General features: G+C 39.4%; 1 protein-coding gene across 3 annotated transcripts in view; it reads left to right on the forward strand.

Moving 5' to 3' along the window:
• Nucleotides 1-20,104, forward strand: part of EVI5 (ecotropic viral integration site 5) — a 189,829-nt gene that overhangs the window by 42,113 nt on the left and 127,612 nt on the right. For all 3 annotated transcript variants that reach the window (XM_056123727.1, XM_056123726.1, XM_056123728.1), the window contains exons 2-4: nucleotides 3,725-3,954; nucleotides 17,118-17,307; nucleotides 18,942-19,166. In XM_056123727.1, coding sequence (XP_055979702.1) covers nucleotides 3,806-3,954; nucleotides 17,118-17,307; nucleotides 18,942-19,166 — 564 coding nt within the window. In that variant the 5' untranslated portion in view covers nucleotides 3,725-3,805. The remainder of the gene's footprint in view (nucleotides 1-3,724; nucleotides 3,955-17,117; nucleotides 17,308-18,941; nucleotides 19,167-20,104) is intronic.

Here is a 20,104-nt window from a genome sequence, read left to right on the forward strand (position 1 = left end):
AAATATGTCGGTTTATCTCAATATAGTCACAAGATTGTGAACAACTTACACTATAACTTACCTCAGCCTACCTAGAATGTTCCCATCATATCACAAAAGAAACCTCGTCTGCATCTCCATCCTCCTGTCCTGAGCCCTGCAAAATCACCAATATAGTTGTATCTCTGGAATTGCTTATTCAGGAATTTGTTTGCTTTGATTTTTTTGGGCCACACCTGTCTGTGCTCTGGCATACTAATGGCTTTGAGCTTAGGGATCATTCTTGCCAGGCTCAGGGAATTCCCTGGGTTGTAGGGAACAAATCCAAGTCAACTCTGTGCAAGGCAAGCATCCTATTTGCTGTACTACCACTTGGGCCCCGTATTCTAAAGTTTTCAGAGATGATTTTTATACATTACGTGTTCTGTTGCCTTTGATGGCTTTACTTATTATTTTTAATGATTTATTTTCAAGTGTGTTTGCATTAAAAATGCAAGTGCATAATACCTTTATGAAGTAGATAGGAACTTTGTGACATAACTGGATGGTCATATTATGTCTTCCTGCCCTCAATTTACTGTAGGATGAGGGCACGTGGCTTAGAGGCAGAAGGGTGGATGTTTGGAATAATAGAGTTTTAAAAAAAGTAGTGGGCATGGTGATATGGAAAAGAATTCAATTCTTTGTTTTTTTCCTGCAACCAAGAGTATTAAGCCTTAGTAAAATGCAGTTTTATTAAACTGCAATAAGAACTCCAATTATAGTAATACTAAATAATGTAAAAATGAAGATGGGTCATTGTGACTTACAGATTACATTTCCTTTAAGTGAGATTGAAAGGATATTAGGTGTATGTTCTCTGTTACTTCAAACTCTTTAAATGGAAGCCTTTTGCTACAGTGTGCAGAAAGGGTATGCTAGATTAATTTTATATATTTATATATTTATTTTTGTTTTTTGGGTCACTCACATTCAGCAATGTTCAGGGGTTACACCTGGCTTTGCACTTAGGAATTACTCTTGGCGGTTCTCTGGGGACCATATGGGATGCCACAGATTGAACCAGGCATCGGGTACATGCAAGGCAATTGCCCTATCCACTATACTATTCTTCTGGCCTCTAAATTAATTTTTTAAGAATAATTTTTTCAATGTCTAGTTTTTGCAATAGTTAACTTGAATAAAGGAGTTAACTTTTTTTATAAAATGGGAATGTAAGGCATTAATTTATGAAAGTTCTTTAAATTAATGTTCAGTATTAGTAAAGGGTAACATTTTTCTTACAAGTTACTGTTTGATTTCCTGTTTTACAAATACAGTGTGCTTTGTGGGTATGAACGAGTGCTCTCTTCGTAATTGAACTTACGGTGTAGAGTTGATCATTAGGATAACAAGTCATAGTTGACTAATTTGTCTACTGTTGCTCCTTTTACTTCCTGGTACAAGGGGAATTTTGGTTCAGTATTTACTGGTTCCTGTTGACCTTTTGCACTGAGAAACTGTTGTGCTCTGGTTTAGTGAGGCCATGTCTGGAGACTGAAATGATCTGCTTCTGTTTCTTTCCATTTGACTCCATACTTCACCCTGTTGCTCTTTCTTAGGGAATGGTCCTTCAATAAAAAGAGTCCTCAGTCCCTAGTTTAATACCAACCACAAGGGTAGTAAGTATTGAAATGTGAAAATTAGTCAAAATTAAGTATCCTTGAGATTCCAAGATACTTTGGTTAATAAAGCTCTCCCGTTCAATTGTAACAAAATTGTTGTATTAGAAGTTCTAGGGCCGGAGCGATAGCACAGTGGTAGGGCGTTTGCCTTGCACGCAGCCAACATGGCCGACCTGAGTTCGATTCCTCCACCCCTCTCAGAGAGCCCAGCAAGCTACCGAGAGTATCTCGCCCGCACGGCAGAGCCTGGCAAGCTACCCATGACTATTCGATATGCCAAACACAGTAACAACAAAAGTCTCCAATGGAGACGTTACTGGGCCCGCTCGAGCAAATCGATGAACAATGGGAGGACAGTGAGTGACAGTGAGAAGTTCTAGCCTCAGCTTGATTGACTTATTTATGATTTTATAATCTCTTTTCAATTTTGTACATTCCCTGTGTTGACTTTTCCTGCAAGCTTAGGAAGAATGGGGGCAGAGGGATAGAAAGAGAAGCATGAATGTCCTGAGGTGAGGAGAAAAGCCTTGGACTACTCATTAGGATAATGGAGTCTGTTAAGCTAGTCTGGGTAAGATAGTGTGTTTAGGTACTGGTGTTTTGGTGAGTGTATGATTTGCTGTGCGTAGTCAAGATTAGCTGAGAATATGCTGATTTGAAAATATTGTGTAGTGAATTAGCCATTTACTCATTGCAAAAATTTTGTCTTTTTTTTTTCAAAATTTTTAAATTTTATTTTTAGTTTTGTTTTTTGGACCACATCCTGCAGTTCTTGGGGCTTACTCGTGGTTCTGTGCACAGATACCACTTCTGACTCCTGGCAGTTCTCAGGGGACCATATGTGGTGCCTGGTTTGAGCCAAGTCAGCTACATGCAAGGCAAGTGTCTTTGCCCCATCTATCCTTTCTTTCTGGCTCTAATTTTCTTTCTTTGATTTTTTCCTTCTTTTTCTAGTTCTAATTTTCAAAGCACAACAAGCACTTTGTTGTTTTTAGCTTTTATATGTCTAAGAAATTCACAGTCAAGAGACTTTTTATGCTGACTCAAAAAGAATATAATCCCTTAGGAAAACAACAACAACAACCAAACAAACCATTCTTGGGATTGAAGTATGGCATGGTGGCAGAATATATTCTTCACACGTATGAGGTCCTGGGTTGGATCCCAATGTATGGCATTTGAAATACACTAGCAACATACATACATAGAACCCTGTTCTTATTTTATACAGTCATATTATCATTGAGAATGTTTAATTTTATGTAGATATTCAAATATGGTTATTGTCCTCAGTTGTATCATTTGTTACTGAAAAACATCATTACTGAAGGGATAATGCCTTGTTTGAATATTTGTTTATGTACATTTTGTCTTATGTGAATTTGTGTATACAGATCTGCTTACTAGTGTGGTGTGATTTATGATGAATATTTGGACAAGTGTAATTTTTTGGATCTTAGAGATGGGAGGAATTTTCAAGGCTTTTCTAGTTCAGATTGCTATCTAAAACTCATTTTCAGCCAAGTATTTATAATTAACTCTTAAAATGACAGTTTGTCATAAACTATGGTAGGAAATGTCTATTTTATGTAGGTATCTCATTCTAATTCTAGATAGTTCTATTTGAAAATGGTTCTTAATTTTTTTTTTTTGGTTCTTAATTTCTTTTTGAACTATTTATCCTCTGTTTTACTAGACTTAGTCCCTTTTCTACAAAAAAAATACTGTTTAGTGGTTAGAAGAAATAGGTCATGGGTCTTATTGTATCTTATGCTAAGAAAACCAATTTTTGTTGCTTACTCATGTATGCTGTATTTCCCTATCCTTACCACCTATTGAACCTCAATTTGATGGTGTAATGTAGCCTGTAATTTGGAAAGTACTCTTCTAATTTGTCAGTGCTGCAGAATGGACATTAAGTTTCCAAAGCTGGGTCTTAGGATAGTGATTGCCAAAACAGGTTTTACCTTTATCCCCTCACAGAATATTTTTCATTGTGTTAGTAAAGTTCAGCAGGGTTATCAAGATCTTGGTAATGAGCTGTTAAACTGAAATGCCTGCAACTTCTATTTCATCTCTAGGTGGCGACAGACAAGGTTGCAGAAAAGCTGAGTTCTACTCTCTCATGGGTGAAGAACACCGTATCACACACAGTCAGTCAGATGGCCAGTCAGGTCGCGAGTCCATCTCCGTCATTACATACCACTTCCTCTTCCACCACACTGTCCACACCAGCCCTTTCTCCGGCTTCCCCCTCCCAGCTGAGTCCAGATGACTTAGAACTGCTGGCTAAACTGGAGGAACAAAATAGGTGAGTGAGATGACAGCTTTGCTCTCTGCAATTATCTTAAACTCTTAACTGATAATATAGCATTGGTGCCAAAGTCTAAAATTTAAGTACACTCGACTTGTTTTCTTTCTTGTTGGCCTCCTTAGCAGTGCTCAGTGTGCCGTGGGACTGCTCCTGGTGATGCTATAACTTGGCCAGACAGTTCAGTGCGTGGGACCAGTTGAGGCAGTGTTGCTCAGGTCCAGTGCTGGTGCCCCTTGAGCCCACTCTTGCTTGAGGGCCTCCAGGGCTACACCCAGTGGGGCTTGTGTGCATGGGGGCATGTCATGCCAGGCTCGAATATGGGGGTTGGTATATGCCATCTCCCTCTCAAAAAATGTAGAAGTTCTAGAAGCTGACCCATAAGCATCAGAAATCTCTGTAATGCTTGCATTTCCTCACAAATTTAATTACTAGTTGCCTGTGACTGACAGAGCCTTATCAAGAACATAGTTAATATAGTTTGGATGGATGTGATAGGGATCAGGCACTGTGGTCTTAACAATAAAGTAACCAAAAGAAAAGATTAAAGTGTTTCCAAGGAAATGTAAGAAAATAAATAAATTACTGTGCTGTATTTATTGACACCTTATTGACACCTGTTTACAACTGAATTAATTTTAACTGGACCCAGATAGTTCAGACCCCTGTTGTTCAAGGGTTATTTGTATTTACTCACAGTAAAAATTATAATAGATATAACTTAAGTTATTAAATGGTGATCTGTAATTTTTGAATTTTTTTTAAAAAGTTAATTTAGGCACTGTGGTTTGCAGTACTGATAATGATCAGGTTTCATGTATAACACAATCCAGCACCACACTCTCCCCCAGAATGTCCGCTTCCCTCCATCAGTGTCCCAGGGTCCATTCATCCTGTCATAATCCTCAGTCCCCCAGTCACTCCCCAGTGGTAAACTTCCTATTGAAGACCCATCCTTAGTTTCTTTTGCCTTTTGGCATTTGTTATACCCGTACTTTGTTTCTTTATAACCCACAGATGAGAGAAATCATCCTGTGCCCTTTTCCTTTTGACTAACTTCACTCAGCATTGTATTTTCCAGATTCATCCAAATAGCAGCAAATTGCATGATTTTATCTTTCTTGTTTGTTTTTTTGTTTGGGGGCCTATATCTGGCAGTGCTCAGAGCATACTCTTGGCTTTGGAAGGTTTTTTTTTTTTTCTTTTTTCTTTTTGGGTCACACCCGGCGATGCACAGGGGTTCCTCCTGGCTCTGCACTCAGGAGTTACTCCTGGCGGTGCTCAGGGGACCATATGGGATGCTGGGAATCGAACCTGGGTTGGCCGCGTACAAGGCAAACGCGCTGTGCTATCTCTCCAGCCCCAGGCTCTGGAAGTTTTAGGCTCATAATATATATCTTAAACTTATCATGTTCTACCTTTAATTGATCTCATACTACTTCAATACTAGTGTAAGAATTTCAGATTAGTACATTTCCATTTCTTTGCAGTTCCTTGTCATGCATTTTCTTAAATACATCTTATAATTGAGTGAGTCATGCCTTTTCTTAAATATATCTTATGAACTTTATACCCCATTGTTATTTTAATAGTCAGTTATCATTTGTTTCCTTTTGGATTGGGTGACTCCAATCCATCTGGAGGTGCTCAGGGGCTATTTCTGGTGCTGTGCTCAGGAGACCCTTGACATTGCTGGGGACCATACATATTCAGTGCTGGAGATCAAATCTGGGTCGGCCACATTCAGTGCCTTAACTCCTATGTTACCTCTCTGGACTAATAATTATCTTTTATAATATATCAGAATAATAAGAAATGAATTAATATAAAAATACACTCTGTATTTTCTATTTCTGATGTGTTTTGGTTTGCTGTTAAGTTCCAAATTCCCAAGCGATAAATTTTTTCCTTTATGAAAGTTCATGCGTTATAGGGTTGCTCTTGTACATTTAAATCCTTTTCTAAAAAAAAAATTTCTGAGAGGGGTTGGAGTGATAGTTTGGTGGGTAGGGGTCTTGTCTTGCATATAGTTAACCTGGATTTGATCCCCATACCGCATATGGTCCCTTTAGCCCACCAGGAGTGATTCCTGAGCTCAGAGCCAGAAATAAGCCACCTGCATCACTGGATATGGCCCAAAATTCAAACACACACACACACACACACACACACACACACACACACACACACACCACCACCACCACCACCACCAACCACCACTACCACCACCACCAACAATAACAACAAAGCCCCCCAAACTTCTTGAGTATGAAAGGCTAGGTTTACAGGTCATTGTTAGATTTTTGTGGTCTTCCCTCCACTCCTCCACCCCCCTTCCCACACTCTTGTTTTTTTTTTTTTGCTCCACACCAAGTGGCAGTGCTGGGAGTCTTCTTAACTCTTCAGGGGGCTACGTGATGAGGGTTTGGTGGGGGCAGGAATTAAACCTAGGCCTCCTGTATGCAAAACATCTCTCCAGCTCTTTGATCTATTTCCCCAACCCTAGTTATAATACATTTTAATGGCTTTGTGTAATAATTTTAACATTTTGTCAATACCAATTAAATTGATTTGTCTTTGTTCTTGTTATATTTCCCTGCCTATTTGCACGTCTGATAATATTTTTTTGGAATCCAGACATTGGAATCTAATCATGGGCTTGACTCTTTTCTGTAAATATTCTTGAGTTTTGCTCTGGAATGTAGTTAAGTTTCTTAAAAAGTGTTTGTTCTGGAGTAGTGCACCAGCCTATGGCTATTATTCCTTCTGACTAAGGCAAGACCCTTTGTGTACTCTGCCCAGTGTGCTTTCAAACAAGAGGTTTTCCATTCTGGCTGGTGGGTACGGGTACCATTCTTAGACCTATGCAAATAGTGTTCTCTGCTTAGTCATTATTTCTCTGTGTTCAGTTCTCTGCGTACCTGAGCTGTCACACACTGTCACACTGTCCTCCTGTTGTTCATCGATTTGCTCAAGCGGGCCCAGTAACGTCTCCATTTTGAGACTTGTTGTTACTGTGTTTGGCATGTTGAATACGTCACAGGTAGCTTGCCAGGCTTTGCCGCGTGGGCGAGATATTCTCGGTAGCTTGTCAGGCTCTCTGAGAGGGGCGGAGGAATCGAACCTGGCTTGGCCTGGTTTACTGTGCGCAAGGCAAACACCCCTACCACTGTTCTATTGCTCCAGCCCAGTGTACCCGGGCATGTCCACATATTGTGTTTGTGTATTTCTTACCTTTGTGGCCCTCTGTTCTGTGGAACCTAACCCACCAGGTCTCAGACCTACAGCTCTGTCTCCTAATTCAGAAATTGTACTACAGCTCTGTCTCCTAATTCAGAAATTGTACTTGGTTCTCTCTGAGTTTTACCACCTTTGCCAGGCCCTGAAAACTGTCCTAGCAGGTAAGAAGGCAATCATAAGGCTTCACTTATCTTGGAATTCTAGGAATTGCACTCCACTGTTGCTTGTTGTTTCAGAAAACTTGCTTTCATATATTTTGTCTGTTCTCTTTCTTTCATTCTTTTCCCTGGGAAAAGATAAATATAGTCTTTGATACTCCATCATGACCATAATGAAATAATTGCACATAAGAAGTTTGACATTTCTGGCTGTAGAGATAGGGCCGAAGGGTCTGCCTTGCTGCCAGATGATCTGGTGGCTCCCAGCACATCTGGGGTTGAGAATTGACCCTTCACGTCCAAATAGCCAGGCCAGGCATCACTGGGAGTGGCCCTTAGGTACTGTTTGAGAGGTACGCACTCTAACCCTCTTGCCCTCCACTAAAAAAAAGGTTTTTTTTCCCTTTGTCATGAGGAAGAAATCTGAATAATATTGGAAAAAATTAAATTTTGTCAACTCTGCTCAGCTTCAAAAATATTTATTTCTGGGGCTGGAGAGATGGCCCAGTAAGCCTCCCACATCCTTGCAGGCATGACCTGGATGTAGTCCAGTAGTGATTCCTGAGCACCAAACTAGGTAGTCTCTTAGCACCAAAGGGTATGGTTCTCCTTAACACCCCTCCACCACCCCAAATTTATTGCTGAGGTCATTGTTGAAATACTTGCTTTAAAAAGCCCTGACCTTAGGCTTCTTCTCTTCCTGTTGACATGGAGACAGAAAATAGAGACAGAAAATAAATGCACGAATGAAATTCCTGGAAATAGAATTTAGGAGGTAGGGATTTTGACCTGCCCCCAAAGAGTTATGTAACAGAAGACCTAATATAAACTTACACAGACCTGGTAATCAAATATCTTCTTTCTGGTGACTTTCTTCAAAAGTGTTCTTAAATGGTTCTCAGCTTTTGAGGGATAAGTAGAAAACTAAGGGTTTTAATGTGCATCTCATGTGATTCCCTTCTGTTCACTGCATTTGGAGTATTGGGGCAGTCTTAAAATTGAGGTTTGAAAATGTATAGCTTGGCAAAGACTCTTGGATACAGTGAATTTGGAAGCGGATCATGAAAGGGTAAAGTGTTAGATTGTGTCAAGGCAGTTCTGAGAAATAGGGACTCAGAGGAAAGAAACATGATAGAACACTTTGTGACTAAGTTTGGGCAGACCATACATACATACATCTTGAATTGTTCATATGCTAAAGAGAAATTTTGGTGCTTTGTAAGTGACTGAAGTGGAATTTCTTCTTTCTGGTTTTGGGCCGTACCTGGCTATGATCAGGCTTACTCCAGGCTCTGTGCTCAGGGATTGCTTCTAGTGAGGTTTGAGGGAATGGAATGTGGGGGATCAAACCTGGATTATCTATGTGTAAGACAAGTGCCCTATCCGCTGTGCTCCCACTCCCATCCCTGAAGTGAAATTTATTACCAGTTGTGATCAATGATTACTATACAGCTGAAGTATGTAAAAGCATTATGTTAAAAATTGTTCTGAGTTCAAGTATAGATGTGAAGTCGAAACTTATTTCCAAGTAATTCACAGTTGTTCTTCAGAAAACCGTATGTGCTTGATGCACACATCATCAGTGCATAATTAATTGCTAGAGTAGTTTTGAATGTTTCGAACAGGAATTTTGGCAAAAATTTGATGAGTGAAAGGTTGTCACCTTTAGTTCTAGTGTAAAATTACTAAAATATTTGTGCTATTTTGAGTTCAGAGTTTGACTTTTGCTTTAAATTATTAAAGCTCGGAATCTATAAAAAAGATTTATGCCTAGAAAATGGGTGATTTAGTCTGTGTTTTGTCTGAGAAGACCAATTCGGGTGAAAAGACATCTTTTCTGACTCTAATAAATGAGGCAAGAAGTGCTAAAATGTAGCATTCCCCCTCTTCTGGCCTGTTTCACCACTTATGTCCTGGGGAAAAATTGAGTAAGAATTCCTGTTTTCTCTGAACAGTCTTGTGACTTGAAACGCAGATGTGTAAGATATACAGAAAATTATAATATATTGTTGGAAATTATGAGAAGTGTATTTATAAGTTAAAATTGTGAGAAACGACTTTTGTTTGTAACTGGGAAGACACTTTTGTTTATGTGTCGTTCCCCCCCCCCTTTCCAAAATGTAATCATCTCTGGTTGTTAGTTGGCTTTCATCAATTTAGAAAAGGTAAAATATTTTAGAAAATTAAAGGGTAAAAAATACTAAATATCATGAAAATAAATGTGAATATGTCAAATTCTATTTTAAAAAAATGTTTTACCTCCCTTCAGTTTTATAGTAGGTTTCACTTTAAAAAAAAAAAGTGTTTAGGGCAACCCCACAAAATGTGGTGGAATGGTTTGATACAATGTCAAAGGTCTGTTTGCTTTAGGTTAATAATTGAAAGCTGTAAAATGGAAACAGAACAACTATTTTATCTGAGCTAAATGTGCTTTTCTTTTGAAAAATAGGAGGAATTTCACAGAGATGGATTTAGGGAGGTAAGAACTAAGGATTATATCCATAATAACAATGTATTTTAATTAAGGGTGAGAGTGTTTCTACTTTGAAATTTGTGTGAGCCAAACCTAGTTCAGGTTCTAGCAGTTGGTTTTACAGCTGTGGCTTATTTCCTTTTATGTTGTATTATTTACCAGATTTTGCTTTTTAGCAGACTTTTGGGGGGAAGATATGAAAGAATAGAAAGTGTTCCTGTAAAAGTCAGGAAAATGTATTTTACATTTCAGTTTTTTAAAAATATGGTAAGCAGGTATCTTTGAAACTTATTTCTATAGCTCTATCTTACCCACATCTACACAGGCACTCTCCAGTATGGTTGTATTAGAAAATTCAGCACTGGAAAAGTGGTGGGTGATTGTGATATGCTATAAGAATAAAATATATACCAGGATTTGAAGAGTTGATTTTTTGGGGAAAAAAGATTTGAATGCATATAAAATGATAGTTAAACTATTTGATAAAACAGACTATTCAAATACATTGTTTCTTCCTTTCAATGTGGCTTCTATAACTTTTATTATTATAGATGGGGGAGGATGGTTTGTGTTTTATTTCTTTTGGCCAGTGTGCTGGTCTCGATGAGTGTTCTCCCACTTTTATTTTGCCCATGGCTCACTTCTGACCATGTGTCTTTCCTGTGGGTCCCCTCTTCCTCTGCTTGTTGGCCTCTACTCTGGTGTAGTGTCCTCTTCACTAAGTGACTGAAGTGAAATTTACATTGATTTTTTTTTTTAAACCGGTGACCATTTGGAATATCCTGTAGGACCACAGGTGGCTGTACAGCCCCTGATTGAGAAGTGCTGACTAGATGCTGTCATGTTCATACTGTGTGTGTAGTTTTACCATCACAGCATTGTCTCAGTTCCCCGAGGGTACCTTCCAGATAGCACAGCCATGTATATTGGGAAGAAACAGTATGTGAGCCAGCGATGTTTTCAAGTCCCTATTAGTCATGTATTTTTTTTTTTTTATGTTATTTCTTTTGCCATACCCAGTGGTGCTCAGGGCTTACACCTGGTTCTGCACTCAGTGGGGCTGGGGGCACCATATGTGGTACTCGGGAGTGAACCCGGGTTTGCTGTGTGCAAGGCAAGCGCCCTACCTGCTGTATTATGGCTCTAGCCCTAGTCATATACTTTTAATCACAGAAGCTCTCACTCAAACTTCTCTTTTTCTTTTCATTAAGGATTGTTTGAATTTTCATTAATTGACTTGTTTCCTGAGGAATTCGATGGTGTAACTATTTAAAAGACTCTATTCACTCTGTTGTAGTTAAGTTAGTTTTAGATCATTTCTTTTTTTAGAAAAGGCTGCTCTGCTTGTTATGTATTATCTTCATTCTGCAATCTACAAATCATAATTTTTCATCAGAATATTTGAAAGGGGGTTGTAGGCCTCAAGCATTAAGGTTTCTCCGAGATCATGTCTTAACACAAACAAAATACCACCCCCCTCCCCCCTTTCAGAACTGGAGGGATCCCTCTTGTGTTAGTTGTATCCCTGTTGTCTTTAATGTCTTTAAATTGTTTCCTGTGCTAATTTCCATGTTTTTTCTTAATTCCCTTTGACTGTTCATGTGACTCTAAGAAACCAATTTGTTTTTGAGTAAGTCCATGTGGAAAGGTTGAATTCTCTGTGTCAGGTATATATTTTGTTGCTACTGGCTTATTTCTTTTAGCCAGCAGTTGCCATCTTTTAGCTCATTCATGCCCATTTCTTAGGTATAAGATTATGAGATTTTAAAACCCCATGTTGAGGCTGGAGAGCTAGTACAGTGGGTAAGTGCGCCTTGCATGCAGACGGCCCTGTTTGATCCCCAGTACCTCATATTGTCCCCTGAGTACTGCTGAGTGTGGCCCCCAAACAACAAACACTGCCTCCCCACCCCCCATGTTTGTAAAGTTGTTCCCTTATTACTTTGTATTAAGTGCCAGCATTTTTAACTCTCCAGGTATTTTTCTTTTATAGTAGTTTTGCTTCCTTAGATCCTTTCTTAGCCCTTTAGATATTATTTTAGGGGTTTACTGTTCCAAGGTATTGTTACAGTGCAGATGGCTAAAGCTGTGAACTCTGGGTTCTTGGAAATGGCAAGTAAGACACCTATGGCAACCTACTACCAGTTGTTAACTGTAACTAGTTGTTGTAGTTCCACAATGACTTTAGGACATGGGCCCCAGTAGATCCCTTCCAACTTTCAACAGCGGCTTCTTTAGGAGCTTCCTTCAGCTGCAGCTTCTCTATTTCCAACACCTGCCTCTTATAGCAGTTGCTTCTACAGTAGCTTTCTGTACCAGAAGCGTAGCACACAGCAACACATGACTTGTACTTGTGATCTCTAATGTATTTCAGCCCCTGTTGCCTGATTGGTTATGCCAGTTAATAACAGGTGTAAACCTATCAATCTGATTGTTACACAAATAACCAGTCAGATCACCTAGACAAAGGCCAGTGAAATTGCTTAGAGACGGACCAATTAGATTGCCTTTTAGGTATGTATAGATGGTATATATAGAAGTGCCTCTGCCTCCTTTGCTTTGGCTGTAACAGTAACCTGTACTTGGTTACCATTGTGTCCTGCTTTCTTTCTTTCTTTCTTTTTCTTTTTTTAAATAATAAATTTATTGATTGTTTCACGTGAGAACAGTTACAAAGCTTTCGGGTTGGAGTCTCGGTCATGTAATGATGAAACACCCGTCCCTTCACCAGTGCCCATTCTCCACCACCAAAAACCCCAGTATACCCCCATCCCACACCCTCCCCCTACCTGTGGGGCAGATGATTTCCACATTACTCTCTCTCTGCTTTTATTACATTCAATATTTTGACACCAGACCCACCATTATTATTTGGGATTTTCCCCCAACACTCAGACCTGCTGAAAAGGCAGCATTAAACAATTTGTTTTCTATTGTTGATTATGAATAGAATATGATGTTGTGCAGCCACTGTTGTGGCCGCGTGATTTTGGAATTCTGAAATTTTAATTAAATCTGGAGGGATTTCTGCTCAAAGCCTCTGGGTTCCAAGATTCATTTGTGTGTCTCTGGGATCATGGCCGTTAAGCAGTTTGATCAGTAGCCAGAGGGGCCGTTCATGAGTGGTGACTTGGGGTCTCGTTGGCGGGCGGGGGTGGGGGAGACAAGGGCCAGCTCCATCTCCATCTTGGGAGGCTCCACATGTCTTGTCACTGCTGGCCCATATCTGACTGTCCAATGGCCTCTGGAAGATGGCAGCCACCAAGCTGGTAGGGGAAATAGGCGGAGGGATGGCACCTTTTCCCACCTGGGGTGGCCGGACACCAGTAACCTAATGCAGAGAGTCCAGACACATTTCTGCCAAAAACTGCTGAGTTCTGAGATTCGTGGGTCTCTGGGATCATGGCAGTTAAGCATCTTCATCAATAGCCAGAGGGGTCGTTCATGGGCAGTGACTGACTCAGGGTCTCTTTGGGGCAGGGGATGTGTCCTGCTTTCTACTCAGCCATTACGTTGAGAACAGTAGGTTGTTTCCAAAGTGTTGGTTGTGTGCAGAAAACTTTCAAATATTTATAGTTGGCACTTCTCAGACAACTGAAACTCAGGCTCAGCTTCAAACTTATCTTGGTTTTTGTCTTTCCCAAAGGCTTCAAACGCCATATACCCAGAAGAGTTCATTCTTCTCCTTTTACATTCTGTAGTCTATAGTATTGTGTTTTTCTTTGATGTTTGTTATGTTGTGCCAAAGCAGTGTGCTCCACTTACGTGCCCATTGGAGGGTAAGCTGGCTATTATTGCCCTTAGATTTGCAGTTCCTGGGGTGCCTCAGTTAGGAGAAAGTTAGTTTTCATTAAACACCTCTCTGTGGCATGTTTCCTTATGCACAGTTTAGTCCTGAAGATTGTTTACCAGGGCACTGGGTATGTGCTCTCTTTTTCAAGTCTTCTAAGCGTCTGAAAAGCATCTAATTCTAGATTTTCTATTAGACTTTCTTTCTTTCTTTCTTTCTTTCTTTCTTTCTTTCTTTCTTTCTTTCTTTCTTTTTTCTTTTTGAGTCACACCAAGTGCTGCACAGGGTTACTTTGGCTCTATGCTCAGGAATTACTCCTGGTGGTGCTTAGGGATCATATGGGATGCTGGGGATCGAACTCAGATTGGTTGTGTGCAAGGCAGATGCTCTTCTCACTGTACTATCACTCCGGCCCTTACACTTTCAGTTATGAGTTCAGTTGATAGGTGGCTTCAGCGCCCATTGTCGGCTGTAGCTATTTTGAATACTTCCCTATGACTGGAATTTATCTAACAGAAACTTCTTAGTTGGTTAGGACAAGGAGGATTGATTATATTAATAAAGAGCCTATTAATAAAGAGCCAATTTCTTTAAAAAATATTTTATTGAATCACTGTGAGACGTGGTTACAAAGCTTTCATGTTTGAGTTTCAGTCATACAATGATCGAATACCCATCCCTCCACCAGTGCACATTTTCCACCACCAGTGTCCCCAGTATTCCCTGTGCGCATGTGCGCGCGTGCGCACATCCATCCCACCTCTCCCCCTGCCTCCATGGCAGACAGTTTTCCCCATCCTCTCTCCCTATTTTAGGCATTATGGTTTGCAATACAGATACTGAGAGGCTATCTCTTTGGTCCTTTATCTACTTTCAGCGCGCATCTCCCATCTGGAACTATCCCTCCAACCATCATTGACTTAGTGGTCCCTTCTCTATTTCCAGCTTCCTTCTCCCCCAGATCATGAGGCAGGCTGCCAACCGTGGAGCAATCTTCCTGGCTCTGTCTCTACTGTCCTTGGGTGTCAGTCTTATATTATGTTATTTTATATTCCACAAATGAGCTCTCCAAGAGGGTTGGAAGAATCGAACCCGGGTCGGCTGCATGCAAGGCAAACGCCTTACCTGCTCTGCTTTCACTCCAGCCCCTCTAATACCAAACCAGGATTAATTTTTTTTGTGAGGGATGGACCAACCTGATAGCACTCAAGGTTTACTCCTGGCTCTGGCTCAGTCTTACTGGTGTTCTTTGAAGAACAGGACTATTTAAATTTGAAGTTCAGTTTATTTTTAAATCAGAATTCTGAGCTTACTGTTTTTATGTGTTTTAATAAAAGATTTTGCCCACACAGGGTTGTGAAGATTATTTCCTGTTTACTTGATTTGTGTTTCCTCTCTTATGGTTTTCACTTCTATTTTCAGGTCTGTGATCCATATTGAGTCATTTTTATATATGGTGTGAGTCAAGGAAGGAACAGCACCTCTTAATACAATAATATTTTTGAGATATTTCATTTCTGAACAGTTCTCACAGTTTTGTATTTGTATGCTTGTTATATATTATTTCCACGTCCTTTGAATGGTGAACTTTTTTATCCTTTTGTCTGTGTGCATTAGTTCATTCGGCATTCCTGCTTATTCTAAAAGCTCTCTGAAACCCTTTTGAGTCTTGAGAAGCCTTCTTTTTAGCTGCTTTTCATGTTCTTCCATTAGATGCCAGCTTAGTTTAGTTCCGAAAATATCATTATTTTTTTTTTATATCTGCAAATTATTTATGGCAGTGATTTAGTTTAACTATTGGGTGTATAACAAGCATTCAGTAAAGTGAAATAAAGAACTATGTTAAGATCATTTCAGTAAAAATTAACCTCGCCATTCCATATTGAATTCATTGATTTGGGATCATATAAGGTTAAATTTATAAGTAACTAGTTTTTCTTTAAGATGTATAGACTTATTGAAATAATATCTATGGTTCTGAGATGTTTTTCAATAGCAAGTAGTTAATTTGAATGTTTTATAATTTTTTCCTTTCCAGCAATACCTAGGACATTCTATTTAATTGTTGCATGAGGGCCAGAGAGATAGTATGTTGGGTAGGGTGTTTACCTTGCACATGGCTAGCTTGGGGTCAATCCACAGCACCACATACGGTCTCCCAAGTCCTGCCATGAGTGTTACCTGAGCACAGAGCCAAGAGTAAGCCCAGAGCATGGCCAGGTGTGACTCAGAAAAAAAAATATGACAAAATAAAAACAAAATAAATGTTGCCAGGACCAGATAAATAGTGCATTGGATAGGGCACTTGCCTTAAATGTGGCCAATGTAGGTGTGATCCCTAGTACCACATATGGTCCCTTGAATCTGCCAGAAGTGATCCCTGGGTGCAGAGCCAGGAATAAACCCTGAGCACCACCAGGTATGAACCAAAATCGAAACAAAACAAAGCAAAATGGAAGTCCTTTCTCATTAAAAGACAGAAACTCCACTTAGTTGGAATATAGGATTGATTCTTTCTATTTCTCAAGAGAATCCAGGAGTTTAAATACATAGAAATGTTTGTATATATGAGCAAGTAAATGATTCTTTCAGTTTTAACATTAGTAATAGTTTGGTTTTTAATATAAACACTGCATGGGCCGGACACTGTTTGGAATGAGGCAAAATGGAAAAAAAGGAAGAGAATTTGCTAATTTGTATGTATCTGCTTTGGTCTTTTAAAGCACTCACTACCTTATAAAGATGATATGATGAGTTCTTCCATAAAGTTTGTTAACACCTCTTCCTAGTGTGGTTTCTCAGTAAGTCTTCTCAGCTACTTATCCCACCAGATTTCTTCTGCTGTGAATTTTTAATGGACATATTGGAAAATTATGACGGGACTAATTGTACTTATATATTTAACTTAATTTACTATTTTATGCTTTCAATTGTATTGAAATTGCTATGCTTAGATGAAAAAATATAGATATTATTTAGTGAATGCTAGCAAAATATTGAAATTATGCATATTTTATTTCGTCTGTTTAGTTTTGGGTTTTGGCTCATACCAGCAGTACTGAATGTCTGCTTGTGGCTTGGTGCTCAAGGCTCTCTCCAGGTGGTGCTCCTGGGACTATTTGGTGTTGAGGATTAAACCTGAGCTTCTCTCATGCAAAGCATGTACCAGCTGTCTCTTTAGCCCTTATGCATATCTTATTTATTTTCTTTTCATTTTAGTTTCTGTTTTGTTTTTTTGGGGCCACATGTGGTGAAGTTCAAGGAGTACACCTGGCTCTGTGCCCAAGGGTCACTCCTGGTGGTGCTCAGGGGACAGTTTGTGATGCCAAGGGATCCTGGGCTATCCCCAGCAAGGCGAGTGTCATACCCCCTGTACTGATCCCCATCAGAGATATTTTAAAATGTCTTAAACAGTAACTTAATTGCTTTAGTGAAATTTTAGTATAGTATTATTACTTCATCCAGGAGATTAGGTCTTAAGCAAGTTTTAATTGTGTTTTAGACTGTTAGAGACGGATAGTAAGTCTTTAAGATCTGTAAATGGGTCCAGAAGAAACAGTGGCTCCTCCCTTGTGTCAAGTTCATCCGCTTCCAGCAACCTCAGCCATCTTGAAGAAGACTCTTGGATTCTTTGGGGAAGAATTGTTAACGAATGGGAAGATGTACGCAAAAAGAAGGAAAAGCAAGTTAAGGTATTTAAGTCCTCTGTTGAAATTTTTTTTAATTAGAGGTCATTAGTTATAAATTAATAGAAGATGGTAAATCAAAATTCTATTTTTTTAGGCATCGTAAACAAAAGTTTTGTTTAATATTTTTTCACTTACACAGAAGCTTTTGTTTTGGGGCCACACCTAGCAATTCTCAAGGCTTGCTTGCTGGCTCTGCCCTCAGGGACCAATCTCCGAGGAGTTCTGGTGACTGTATGTGGTGCCTGGTCCTGGGGATAGAACCCAGGTTGGATATATGGAGGCAAGCACCCTACCCACGGTCTTATCTCTCCGACCCTGAAATGTTTTGACTTATAAATAAATGTTGTTAAAGCTCTCTTAATTGGAGAAATAAGGATCTGAAAAATCAAAATCATTTTAAAATTTATCTGTTTTCTAAATTCAGAAACACAATTGTGCTATCACTTAAAATTCCAAATTTAAAATTCAAAAATATACAAAATAAATATGCATAATATCAATATTTTGTTGGCATTGACTAAACAACATCTGCAGTTTTCATCTAACAGCAATTTCAAAGCATGAAATATTAAAATTATGTTAGATAAGTGCTATTAGTCCCCTCATGATTTGCCATTATTAATAACTAATCACTATCACTGTCAGTGTCCTCCTGTTGTTCATCAATTTGCTCGAGCGGGCCCAGTAACATCTCCATTGTGACACTTGTTACTGTGTTTGGCATATCGAATACGTCACGAGGAGCTTGCCAGGCTTTGCCTTGCCGGCTTGATACTCTCGGTTGCTTTCCAGGCTCCCTGAGAGGGTGGATGAATTGAACTTGGGTCGGCCATGTTGGCTGCATGCAAGGCAAACATACCCGCTGTGCTATCGCTCCAGCCCAATAACTAATAATTAATATTTTATTTATTTATTTTTGCTTTTTGGGTCACACCCAGCAATGCACAAGGGTTATTCCTGGCTCTGCGCTCAGGAATTACTCCTGGTGGTGCTCAGGGGACCATATGGGATGCTGGGAATCGAATCGATCCCAGGTCGGCCACGTGAAAGGCAAATACCCTACCTGCTATGCTGTCGCTCCAGCCCGTTTTTTGTTTTATTTGACCTGAAACAGAACAGGTGATGATTATTTAACAAATGCCAACCAAATATTCTGTCATGTGCATCTCCGTAGATTATTGTTTTTTTTTTCTTTTTGGGTAACACCAGTGAAGCACAGGAGTTATTCCTAGCTCATATACTCAGGAATTACTCCTAGTCGTGCTTGGGGGACCATATGGGATGCTGGGAATTGAGCCCGAGTTGGCTGTGTGCAAGGCAAACGCCTTACCCACTGTGCTGTCACTTCAGCCCCTAGATTATCGTTCTTAATATATTTAGAGGTGTCATTCTCAGTGAACATAAAAGAATTTATCGATGATATTATGGTGTATTTCCACCCCCAGCCCAGAGTAGAATGCATACACCCAAGGGCCAGATCTGAGACTTAGTTGATAGGCTGTCTGCTCTTGTTATTAAAACTAGCGTTGTGAATTATAAATTTGATTAAATCTTCCATTCTACTACAACTTATTAAATCTTTGGCTTTCAAGTTAAGATAAATAATTCATTAAAATTTTTATTTACTTTCATTTTAGGAGCTTGTTCGTAAAGGGATACCTCACCACTTTAGAGCAATAGTTTGGCAACTTTTATGCAATGCACAAAGCATGCCAATTAAGGATCAGTATTCAGAACTACTGAAAATGACCTCACCTTGTGAAAAATTGATCCGAAGGGATATTGCTAGAACTTACCCTGAACATAATTTTTTTAAGGAAAAGGATAGCCTTGGACAGGAGGTTTTATTTAATGTAATGAAGGTAAGTTCTATTCATTTTGGTTGTTAGTTGGTTTTTCTTTTCATGATACTAGGTATTTTTCACAATGATATATGCGCTTTCACCCTAATAATGAGTTGTTTTGACAATAAATTTGACTTTAGCATAATTTCAGCTTTAATTCATATGTTACATTATTATCCAGTTTGGAGAACTTATTAAAAATATTTGATATGCCAAACACCGTAACAGGTGTCACAATGAGGACATTACTGGGCCCGCTCGAGTAAATCGATGAACAATGGGAGAAGAGTGACAGTGATTAAAAATATTATTGGCTAGCTTGCTATAAGTAGTTAAAACTAACCTATAAATTAATATAACATAGTGAGATTACCTTTTCAAAGGAAATAATTCACTATATATGATTTTCGCGATCTGGGAACAAAATTCTTTGCTTGCTATGGCCAGTGTTGTTAAGTAACTGTAACCTTCCTCTTTGAAAGTTTGTGGTGTTAGTTTTTCCTTTAGTATTGCCTCCCCCTTCCCACAGTTCCTTTTTTTCCCCTCTATAAAGTACTGATTGATTTTTTTTAGGGGGTGGGTAGGGGTACATCCAACAGTGCTCATGGTTTCTGGTTCTGTGCTTAGGGATCAGGGATCACCCATTGTGGGCTTGGGGGACCCTTTGGGATTGCCTGGGATTGAACTCAGGTTGGTCACATGCAAGACAAACACTTTATTGTCTGTTTTATCATACCGGTCCCCTTCTTTCTTTCTTTCTTTTTTTTTTTTGGGTCACACCCAGTGATGCACAGAGGTTATTCCTGGTTCCTCCCCCCCTTTTTTTTTGCTTTTTGGGTCACGCCCGGCAATGCACAGGGGTTATTCCTGGTTCTGCACTCAGGAATTACCCCTGGCGGTGCTCAGGGGACCATATGGGATGCTGGGAATCAAACCAGGGTTGGCTGCGTGCAAGG

The sequence above is a fragment of the Sorex fumeus genome, unplaced genomic scaffold (assembly GCF_029834395.1).
Source record: "Sorex fumeus unplaced genomic scaffold, SorFum_2.1 ptg000047l, whole genome shotgun sequence".
NCBI lineage: Eukaryota > Metazoa > Chordata > Mammalia > Eulipotyphla > Soricidae > Sorex > Sorex fumeus.